The following is a 12,174-nucleotide window of genomic DNA, read 5'->3' as shown; positions in this document are numbered from 1 at the left end:
AAGATGCCCTAAACCTCCAATGTAGTAGTACATATATTTTCAAATGGCTTATAGGAGAACTAGCCACAGTTGCTTATTTATATTAGGGGTGTCAATTGACCGGTTTTGGTTTGGATTCAATCCGATCCAAACCTTATCAAATTGGATTTGGATGGTCCATTATAATTATTGGATTGGGCTAATCCAAAATAAATTGATCTGTATTCTTATTGGTTTGAATTAGACATAAACCAAATTTTCAATAATCCGATCATGAGGCTAAACCCTTGTCCAATTTGAAATCAATCAAAACTGAAAACAACATAAAATCACTTTTATAAAAAGCACTTTTATAAAAGTAATTTTATGAAAAGTATTTTTACGAAAGCACTTATATAAAAATACTTTAACGAAAGCATTTTTAAAAAATGTACTTTTATGAAAGAACTTTTACAGAAGTTTTATAAAAGCACTTTTACAAAATCACTTTAATAAAAGCATTTTTACAAAAGTACTTTTGCGAAAGCACTTTACAAAAGTAATTTTATGAAAGCACTTTTATAAAAGTACTTTTACACGTAAGCACTTTTATGAAATCACTTTTACCAAAAAACTTTTACGAAAGTACTTTTACAAAAGCACTTTTATAGAAGTACATTTATAAAAGCACTTTTATGAAAGCACTTTTAAAAAATCACTTTTATGAAAGAACTTTTACGAAAGTACTTTTGTAAAAGTCTATGGAAATATTTTTCGAAAAATACTTTTACAAAAGTACTTTTCTGAAGTACTGAAGTACTTTCAATAAAGTGCTTTATGAAAATATTTTTATCAAAGTACTTTTATAAAAGTGTTTTTTCAGAGCTAAAAATGATTTTATATAATTTTGATATTTTATTCGGTTTGGATTGGATCCAATCCAATCCAATAATCCAATCCATTTACTTTTTAATGGATTGGATTGGATTTAGTTTGTATTGAATTTGGACTGGATTGGGTCCAGTCCATTTATAAGTGGACTCACATTGGATTGGATCTGATTGGACCAAATTTGTCCAATTGACACCTCTATATTTAATCTTCACAACGAAAATTTTCGGGGTAAAAGACCTAAACCTCTCTTGATGTTTCTCATAAATGCCGGAACCTCCCCTCTTTTTAAAATGGACTAAAACCTCCCTTATCAAGTGACATCATTGGAGAGAGACCTCCCCTAGAGTTTGGATCTCCTATCCACGAAAACTCTGCCCACATTTATCGTAGCCATACATGGAGAACATTTCATCTGCTACATAGTATTATACAGGAGGAGATGTTCCCAATTCACGGGGGGTAGTGTATTGTGGGTAGGTGTGGGCAGAGTTCTTGTGGGCAGGAGATCCTGACTCCCTCCCCTCAGTTAGCAATCCATCAAGACCCATTTGCATGTGACATCATGTGAAGTTGAAATTTTTAAAAACCCAAATTGGCTCCTTTATAGTCCCTTAACCCAATTTGAGGCCCAACCAATACATTAATGTGCAATTTGTTGAATTTAGATACCTTCGTACTTACCTTCACATTTTGTGACAAAGCCAAATGTTCATCCCACAACGAGGACCTAAAATGGGTAGTTGAGAGACCTCCTGGGTGTTTACCATCTTAATCTAATTGAAGAAAAATGAGAATTTAGAGGAAAGAGGGGTTTACAATCTAAATCAATGCAACAATTAAGGTCTCTTCTCCCTAAGTCGTATGGAGAGGATTTCATCACCATCGACAATAGATGATTGTCCAAACTCAACGGTGTTGAGAGTTGTAGTTGTTTGATGGTTTGTGTTGCAAATTAAACCATTCGTTTTCTTCATGTTGTGACTTAAGGAAACAATTTGAGGAGTGAGAATAGTATTTGAGAGATCATGAGGTTGTCTCATGATCACAGTGATTGTGGGTATGATTGGGAAGGAGATATCTATAGAGATTCAGACTGCTCATGCAGTTCTGATTCAAGTTGTAGAAGATTGTGCTCATATTCAAGGGATTATGATCACCACACAGATGCTATAATCTGTATGAAGCATAAAATGGTGAGGAATGGGGATTAGGATGCTTCATGTTGGTCACCAAATTGGACATGCCATTAATTTATTGGTTGCCAAAATCTGCAATTGATCGTCGATCTGTAACTTAGTTATTTCGAATTCCTTTTGTATTTTGAATAATTCGGGTTTGTTGAATGCAATGGTTGTACAGCAGGCTGTGGAATCAATGATATGCCCCATGGCATTCATTAATTCAAGTGAGAGATTTAGGGTCTGTTTGGTCTGTAGTTGGAATTGGAATCAGAATAGTTCATTCCCATAGTCTGTTTGGTTCAGATAGGAATGTGAATGGGAATTAAAATCAGCATGAATGAGATTTCATTCCCAAGGGAGGGGTAAGGAATGGCCATTCTCTCAAATGGGGGAGTGCCATTCCAGTAGGAATAGGAATAGGATTCCAATTCCGCCCAGCCAAACAGTTGGAATTGGAATAGCCCATTCCGATTCCGATTCCAGACCCCTATTCCCCTGAACCAAACGGGGCCTAAATGATTATGAATTGTACATCCCTTGTATTTTATGACTGGTGTAGAATGTTATAGTTGATTCTATAACCTCTTAAACAACCATTGTATTCAGCTAATCCTATCTCTATTCTGAAATTTCATATTCAATGATATTTCTTCCTAAAAAAGAAGAAAAGTGCACATATGACGACTTGTGTAGGTGATTCTAATATTCTTGCAACATGCAGTAAGAGAAAACCAGTATAAATGTTCAGATGGAAGAAAAACACACCTTAATTACAATGGTAAGGGATGATGGGAGCTCCTCCTTCATAAATGGTTACAACAGTTATATATATATGATTAGTGACGGAGTCGGAGGTTGCTGTTGTTGGAAGACTGAATACGACTTCTGATTTTTTTTTTCATTTGATTGAAAACCATGGTTTTCAAAACCAGATTGGACCGGATGATTGGATCAAAAAAATCGAGAACCGGTTAGGTGATTGATTTCATTTTACCCCAGAACCATTATTTTGCCAAAAACCGTTGATTTGGTCAATAAACCGCTGGTCCGGGTGTTCAAACTGTCCAGTGGTTTTGGCTGTTTTTTATTTTTATTTTTTTGTTAGAACGAGCCATCCATTTGGTTCAAACAGTTGGACCATTCAATCCAAGAATCGGACCCTTGACTGGTTGATTGTCCGGTTCAATTTTAAAAACCTTATTGAAAACTATTCAGCCCATAAAAAGGTATAGTTGTTTTTTTAGATTCAATTTGAAAAGAGTATAAATACAAATATGTAAAATACAAAACCTTATATTTTGTATTATTTTATATATATTTATACTGTACATATTTATATTTATACTCTTTTCAAACTGAACCTTCCAAACTGAGCTTTAACTCCTCCGTTAGGGCTGATGCAATTTTTGAAAAGAGGGAAATTTTAGTATTTACGAGAAACGTCAAGGGAGTTTTTATTGAGTAAATTAATGTAAATAGAAGTGTTGAACGAATTTGATTAGAAAGAAAGCATATTGTGCTAGAATAAACATAGCCTAACATACATTTTATGTACCAATTTAAAAAAAGGAAGAAGGATACCTTCCTGCTGCATGCGCCAAGCACATAATTTAATTTTTCCACAGAAATCAAAAGCTGTATGTAGTAGTGTATGTGGATTCTCTTAGCTTCAACAGTACTTCAGTCACCGGCATATTTAGATGCTAGAGTAAGGACACTTGGCTATCTTCTTGGCATTCACCAGAAATAATTTTCTTATTGGTGGAAATACAATACGAACCACAAATATGGTTCCTGACTCTGGAGTTGATAGCTTCCATTGACCAAAAAAAGAGAGGCTTAAGGTACTTATGGTTCCTACCTCCTTTGTACTTGTATGCACAGAAGCTCTGGGGTGATGAGGATCCAATAAAGTTGATGAAGAAGAGAGAGCTTATACTGTTATACATGCACTACTTTCCATTTCGGCTCCACCCTCGCCATGATTAAAGCCCTAGTGTACCCATTTCGACTGAAAACGCAAGCAGCTAGCAGACTGTAAAGATATCCAGAGACTGTGTTGATCCAGTTGGTCTTTTCCACTGATCAGATTGTATGATACTGTCATGAACATGCAACCAGCTGAACATGTAATTGAATGCTCAGTGGCTCCTTTAATTTGTTCGAAAATCTAGGATGTGGGGTTGTTTTGTTGGCCCGTCTTTTGTATTAATTGGGACATGGCAGGTGTTTCAGAACTTGAACAGTTAATTTAGAACTCTTTTTTTCGTCTACTTAACATGAAAATTTTCTAACTTTGCTCCCTTTTACGTCCTTTTATTCATGATAATGGATAATCCTGACTAAAAATGATAAATAAAAGGGGAAGAACAAAGAACAAGGAAAAAAAAGAGAAAGTATAGGAAAGCAAGAAAGTTGTGGGTCTTGTGGCTGAGAAACTAAATATTCAAATTGCTGACAGGAGAGAATCAGACAACAGCCATAAACTCAAACTATCAACAGATTAAATCAAAACTTTATTTACGTTTTTATTAGCTTTTGTTACCTCACCTGATTTTTATGCTCACTCTAGCCCTCACAATCACAATACACTCATAATCATTCCACACAAGTTTGCTCTGCTGTAGCTAGCTAACACAAACCAAGCTCGAAACAGTTAATCAAAACTAAACCCAAAAAGGAAAAAAAAAAAGGAAGACCAAAAAGGGCAGAAGATATTCAACCATGAACGAGACCACAAGATAGAGCCATTAGCAGGATCGCCGCTTCCTTCTCGTCTTGTGGGAATACTCTGTGAAAAGACGAGTTCTTGCTCAAGTTTATGGTGAAGTCCTCGAAACAAACCTTCTTCATGCTGCGAGGAGAGGTGGCCAGTTTGCAACGTTTCTTGTATTGCTGGACGTACCCAGTTTCTGATGATCTCTTTTCCTTGTGGTGCACTTTATTCTTCATGGATGATGCTTCAGTGGGAAGCAGTGTTCCGTTCGCTGCCGCCATGGCCCGTCTGGCTTTACGTTGCCGGATACCGCAGGCGTTGCAAAGTGACTGCACCAGAGATGATGGTGAAGATGAGGAAAATGGCGGTATTCTGATCTAAAGGAATCAAATAAGAGATGAGAGTGAATTACCTTGGGTCCTCTAGGGCCACTCCTCCAAAGAGGGGTCTTGGTTGTGTTACAGTCCGAGCAGACCCTGACGGTGTTGTTAGCGTTGTTGGAGGAACTGTTGCTGCTAGTGTCCATCTCCCATGGTGATGGTGACCGATGATGATGATCCTGCTGAAACTTGTGCATATTCTTATTCACTGGTTTATCCATACCCACTCGATCTGAATTCTTCATCTTCCTCATCAGCCTCATCTTCGAAGACATCCACCTAACTGAACCCATATTTCCCTGGCTGCCACCTCGGTTCTCTCGTTGTTTAGAGTTGGATAACTCGAGGCCACTGTTGATGTCGTCCTCCACAGTAGGAGGTAGGGGGTCGTCTGGGAAGTACTGATGATCACTTGGTCCGCCATTAACGGCCTAATATCAACAAAGGAGATAAGTATACATGGATCAGATCACATGGTCATAAGCTAAACAATTAATTGAATTAGATCACGCACAAACCCTTTTGGGCTCACCTCTTGTTGTTCTCTATCATGACCTCCTCCTTCCTGAGCTGATGAATTGGAGAAAATAGAACTTGAGAGAGAATAAGCTACAGCTTGAGATGGTGGACGAAAGAGTTGAAGGTGTTGATCCTCATCGTCACTGGGCTCTATAGGAGCTATAGGAAAAAAAGAGGGCGATGGGTTCAGATAAATTGGATTCATGGGGGAAGAGAAAGATCGATGAAGCAACAAACTGTGTCTTGCTGTGTCCAGCAGCAGCAAATAAGAAGGAATAAGAGATATTAGAGATAGGTAGGGAGATGGGACGAAGGTGATCGAAGAAAAGGGCTAAAAAGGTCTAATAATCCATAGTGAGGTAAATCTATTTTGGAAGCAGCTGAGAGGCAGGGAGAGGCCAAGAAGGCATTCACGTGACTTCATGACACCCAAGCAAACAAATTAGCTAGAAAAGATAAACCATAAGGGTAAATCTAGTTTGGAACCCTATCTGCAGAATTTGACCCCTCTCAAGTCTCAACCATTTTTATACACAATATATAATAATAAATGGTCTTATAATTTACATGCTGGATATGATCGATGTTACCTTACCTTGGAGTATTGGCGAATGGCATCTCCCACACACCACAAGTTCACAACCCATGAATTTGGTCCACTGGCTTTTGGGCTTGTCAGCACTCTGGAGTACTGGAAGGTCTCATCGATCAATTAGCCACATCTCCAAATCAAGTTCAGAATGATTGATTAGTTACGTTGGGACATTTATTTATTTGTAGACTGCACAATTCACAGAGACCCATCAGAGCACATCGGTGATGTAGCCCACCTGGGTCATCAGTTTTGCTTTTCCTTAGCCGTGTGTGAGTCGCACGGCCCATCAGACACCTCATGGGGTGGCAGTGCAGAAGACCGACCTTTACCCGGTATAAGGTCATTGTATGGGTGTGGTCTGGGGGACCATCGTGCCTAACGTCCCTCTGGGGAGTATAGAATATTTTCTGTGCAATGAATGGGCTTTGGAATCATGGAGAGAGGAATTTTAGGGGATTGTGCAGATTAGAGAGATGGGTTAGATCGATTTGAATGCATATGCATGGGAGCATCTTATCTCCTTAGTATCGCCAAAAGTCATTGAATGCCTGTGCAGGCAAAGGGACAGGGACAGCCCTCCAGCTCCAGCTCCAGCTCCAGTCCCCTCCTGCCCTCCCCAACACCTTGCCTGTCTCGTCATCCTTCTTTTTACCATATATATATTCTGATGATCATCAGTTTAAATTATTATAAGATCAGTTGATCAGATTTTTTTTTCTTTTTTCAATCTTTGAGCCCTTTTAGTTTATTTCCTCTTTTAATTTGTTTCTTAGCTAGTTTTTTCTTTTTTTTTTTGGTGAAGTTTCCTAGCTAGTTGGATCGTTGGAGACTGGAGAAAGCCAAAATATTACAGATAAAGAACAAAGTTCGTTGTTCTTCAAAAGTCACATATATATGGCCCAAATTAGGCCTGCTCTTCTCGTGAAATGCGGAGCTACCTAAAGAAGCTAAGGACTAGGAGTTTTACTGCTGGAAATTTTGGAATTTGGAAGTCTTTTGGGTTTTTATTTCATGAATTTCTGCCATTGGATGACTAGCTCACATGAGCAAAGCAATGAGTAGTACTTGATACACAGTCGAGTACTACTTGTTAATTTCACTCTGTTCATCAGTACAATTAATGGATATATATGTTTCTCATCATGCATCCTCTCCCTTGTCGTATTCCTAGCTAGCTATTTCCTATATGTGTTCTTCAATTTCTTTTTCGTTTTTACTTGTGATCTATGTATTTGGGTCCTTGGGAAGCTAAGATCAACGGCCGAATTACCATTTCCAATTTTCCATTTATAAGTTTCTTTAAGTTTTAATTTGTTCCAATAATGTCGATAGGAAAATAAAGTTCTATTATATTCTAACTTCGTGTCATTTATTGTTTAATTTCAGTAACACAATGTCCATAAAAACAGTTGTGGCCTATAACAGTTTGCAAGCAAGATGAGACGTAGAGATGATTTGATCATTTACAAAGTTCTGTCGTTTTTGTTGTCATCATTTATATTGGTGAATGTTCAGATCGACAAGAAGACTCCTACCTGGAGTCTACTCCCCGATAGAGAAAGTTCTCTGGAGGTTCAATAGATTAGGACTCTGTCTAGATAACTCTGCTCTGTAACTTACCTTCTCCTACTATAATTAAAACTCTTCATATATAAATATATTAGACTGCCACAGTCGGCGGTAGGCCTTTCAATTCATTATCTGTTTCAAATTGGTCCACAGGTAAGGTTCTACTACGAGGACCCAGTAAGAATGGGCTTTATCAATTTCCAACAGAAAATCCATTAGCCTTTTTGGGAGAACGTACTACTATGGATGGTTGGCATGCACGGCTGGGTCACCCTTCTCTTCGTACTGTTCAAAACATTGTTTCTAAGTTTGGTCTTCCGGTTTACTCTAATAGATTTTCTAGTTCTATTTGTGAAGTCTGTCAAGCTGCAAAGAGTCATAGGTTACCACATAAAAAGTCTGAGTCTGTTTCCTCATCCCCATTAGAACTAGTTTATTCTGATGTTTGGAGCCCTGCCCCCATTACCTCTCATAATGGAAATCGTTTCTATATAGTTTTTGTTGATGATTATTCCAAATTCTCTTGGGTTTTTCCTATAGTGCATAAATCCGATGCTATTGATATATTTTTGTGTTTCAAATCACATGTTGAAAACCAATTTTCTTGCAAAATAAAGAGTCTTCAATTGGATTGGGGTGGTGAATACCGTTTCTTTCTTGGCTACTTAGACCATTTTGGCATCACCCATCGTGTCACCTGTCCTCACAATCATTCTCAAAATGGTTTTGTTGAGAGGCGACACGTCACATTATTGAAACGGCGCTTGCTCTTCTCAAACAAGCCTCTCTCCCTTTTCACTTTTGGGATGAAGTTGTCTACACTGTTACACTCTTGATTAATCGTCTTATCACTCCTCTCCTTGGTCTTAATTCCCCCTTTGAAATTCTTTTTCAATGAACCCCTGACTACACATTCCTCAAAACCTTTGGTTGTGCATATTACCCTTTTCTTCGCCCTTATAATTGCCATAAATTTGATAATCATTCATCTCAATGCATTTTTCTCGGGTACAGTCTTTGACACAAAGGGTATAGGTGTTTTCATAGGTCCAACTACCAACCAGTCCTCCCAACCCATCGTTTATCCTTTTACACCTCCCCAAGGACCAGTCTTAACTTCACCAACGATGACATCAAGTGGTCACTCTCATGGCTCTTCTACGTTCTTGCAATCAAATGAGCATGATAGCATTGTTGCAGTTTCACCATCACTTGCTTGTGCTACCTCGCTTACATCAATGACTTTCCTTTAGTCCGTCTCACCATCCGACTCTAATTCTCCACCTCAAAGGATTCGTTCATTGCATGATATTATCCAGCATGGTCCTCGTGATACTTCCAATTTGTAGCAGCCCACTACACGAACACACTCTATGGTGACATAATCACAATCTCAGTCTCATAATTCTCATGCTTCCATTGCTACGAGGTATCCTATTCCTGCTTCTCTAGTTGCTCATCTTTCAGATAGTGTGGTCGAACCCGCATCCTTCTCTATGGCTGTTAAAAGTGAGCCTTGGCACCACGCCATGTCTAAAGAATTTGATGCTTTAATGCGCAATGGTACATGGTCTCTTGTGCTATCTTGACTTGATATGAATGTTGTCTCCTCCAAGTGGATTTATAAACTCAAACGTCGATTTGATGGCTCTATTGAGTGCTACAAAGCCCGCCTTGTGGCCCGTGGCTATACTCAGTGCCCGGGGGTTGACTTGATGATACTTTCAGCCCTGTGGTCCGTCACACCTCCATACGTAGTGTTCTTTCTCTTGCAGTTATGTACAACTGGCCCATTCGACAATTTGATGTACACAATGCTTTCCTTCATGGCCAATTACAAGAGGAAGTCTTTATGAAACAACCACAAGGTTTTGTTGACTCTTATCATCCTACACATGTTTGTCGATTACATAAGGCTCTTTATGGATTGAAACAAGCTCTATGATCTTGGTTTCATCGTCTTGTTTCATTTTTACAATCCCTTGGGTTTTGTGGGGCTACTGTGGATCCTTCATTGTTCTTCTATAGAAAGGATGGTGTTCTACTTCTTCTACTTATATATGTTGATGATATCTTATTAATTGGGATCAATTCTTCTGCCATCTTTGCTCTCTTGCACTCGCTAGCTAAAGAGATTGCTATTAAAGATATTGGTGCTACACACTATTTTTTGGGGATGGAGGTATCTCGTTCTTCCCAAGGTGTGGTTCTTTCTCAGCGTAAGTACATCTATGACTTGTTGAAACGCACCAATCTGGACGATGCAAAACCAGTCGCTTCTCCACTAGCCCCTTCTTCCTCACTCTCCAAATCTGGTGGCAAGCCCCTAGCAAATCCAACACCTTATCGAAGTTTAGTTGGTGCCCTACAATACATTGCTTTGACATGACCTGATATATCCTTTGATGTGAATCGTGTCTGCCAATACATGCAGTGCCCACTGAAGATCACCTTATTGCGGCCAAATGCATTCTTTGATATCTCAAACATACTCTAGATGCTGGCTTGTGGTTTAAACCTAGCAAAGACATCTCTCTTACTGCCTATACAAATGCCGATTGGGATGGCTGCCTAGATGATCGGCGCTCCACTGGTGGCTACACTATTTATCTGGACCCACATCTTGTTTCTTGGTGTTCTCGTAAGCAGTGCACCACTGCTCACTCTGGTACAAAATCAGAATTTAGGTCACTTGCAGACACTACAACTGAGTTGATTTGGTTGCAATCACTTTTAATAGAGCTTGGTTTTTGTCTTGAAACACCCCTGGTGTTGTTTTGTGACAATATTGGTTCTACATACTTGGCTATGAATCCCATCTATCATGCTCACACCAAGCACCTAGCCATTGACTACAACTTTATTTGAGAACGTGTTGCTAGAAAACACCTACGTGTCTAGCACATTTCCTCTCAAGACCAACTGACTGATGTGTTTACAAAAAGCTCTATCCAATCCACATTTCTCATTTCTTCAATCCAAGCTCAATGTGCTACTTACCTTCTCCTACTGTAACTAAGACTCTTCATATATAACTATATTAGACTACCACAATCGGCAGTATGCCTTTCAATTCATTATCTGTTTCAAATATGTTTTTACAATGTAATTAAGCTTAGATATGAATAAATGGATTGAGATCTTCAGTTCCTGGCTCAACTGGGGTTTAGGTTCTGCACTTCACTCATTAGTAAGGTGTTTCTTCAAGTATTAATTCACCCACAAAAATGAGAGAAGGAAAACACTCGTATGTGAGAGAGAGAGAGAGAGAGAGAGAGAGGTACTGACACTGTCTTGATGAGCCATATTTAGGGTTAATTACCTCCGTGGTGGTGGCCACTTCTGCTTTTGTTTCAACAAGCATTGTTATTTTGCATGTTTCATTGCTTTATCGCTTTATTGACTTTGAGCTTATGAGGGAAAATGTTTTGGTTGTTAACTAGAAGTGCATTTTTGTCTCTAAAAGAAGAGAGACAAATGGTAAATGTTAGCTGAATGCTTTACCCTCACATTGTAATTATAATGGGTGAGGTACATGATATGAATGTCTAAGTATCTCAACATAAGTTAGGATCATATTTGTCAATTGAGTGGATTTAGTAAAGAGTGTAGCTTCCATATACGAGTAGGACTATACATCTTTTTACCATTTCATCTTTTGGCAATGATCTCCAGAAGAATAACTTTGTTTCTATATATGAAAGATAACATGTGTTTTTCTTTCTTTCTTTATTTTTCTTCTTCGGTTTTTCCTCTTTCAATTTAATTTTAATATGGAAAACCTTTTGGGTAGGCATGAGCATTAAAACTTCTTATTCTTGGTGAAATCCTTCCAAAGGGTATGTTTGGGAGGGCTGAAGCTTTGATTGAGCTGCTTTGGAGAAGCCATTGACATAAGCTTCAGCGGAAAGCCACATTTCTGGCTGAAGGAGAGCTAGCTGTTTTGTATGATCAGTTTTTGGGATGCAAAATTTACATTATCATTGAGTGCAAAGGAGAAATTTTGTATGAGGTACGTAGAAATGCAAAAAACATAATTACAAAGAAATAGCTAGATGCAAAACTGATCCGGGTGCAATTAAAATGGGTATATAGACCGATCTTATTCAAATTTGCAAACAAATTAAATAGAGCCTGGGCTTAGCTTAGTAGAAAGTGAAGACAGACAAATTTGAGATTTTCTACCATATAGTAAAGACAAGTATGCGTGGATTTGGTGACAAGTATAAGACCTCTATAATTTATGGTTGCAGATGCTACAGTAAGAATAAATCAACAAATGAAACAGATATTGAAGCAAATTAAAAAGAGACCTGCTAACTGCAGAAGGGTTCGGTATTGAGAGGGAGATCAATGGTTTAG

At 38.4% G+C, this 12,174-nt stretch overlaps 1 protein-coding gene across 1 annotated transcript; it reads right to left on the bottom strand.

The window, feature by feature from the left end:
• Positions 1-4,536: 4,536 nt before the first annotated feature.
• LOC148846960 (GATA transcription factor 21-like) lies at positions 4,537-6,550 on the bottom strand. Its single transcript, XM_088948434.1, has 3 exons — positions 5,662-6,550; positions 5,162-5,560; positions 4,537-5,078 (listed from the first exon to the last, which is right to left on the bottom strand). The coding sequence occupies exons 1-3, from the start codon at positions 5,851-5,853 to the stop codon at positions 4,752-4,754; spliced, it is 918 nt and encodes a 305-aa protein (XP_088804560.1). The 5' UTR covers positions 5,854-6,550; the 3' UTR covers positions 4,537-4,751.
• Between the last annotated feature and the right edge of the window lie 5,624 nt (positions 6,551-12,174).

This window comes from Nelumbo lutea, chromosome 6 (genome assembly GCF_056320005.1).
Source record: "Nelumbo lutea isolate HS-2025 chromosome 6, American lotus-T2T, whole genome shotgun sequence".
Classification (NCBI taxonomy): domain Eukaryota; kingdom Viridiplantae; phylum Streptophyta; class Magnoliopsida; order Proteales; family Nelumbonaceae; genus Nelumbo; species Nelumbo lutea.
The sequence above is the reverse complement of the archived record's forward strand: the minus strand, read 5'-3'. Positions and strand labels throughout refer to the sequence as shown.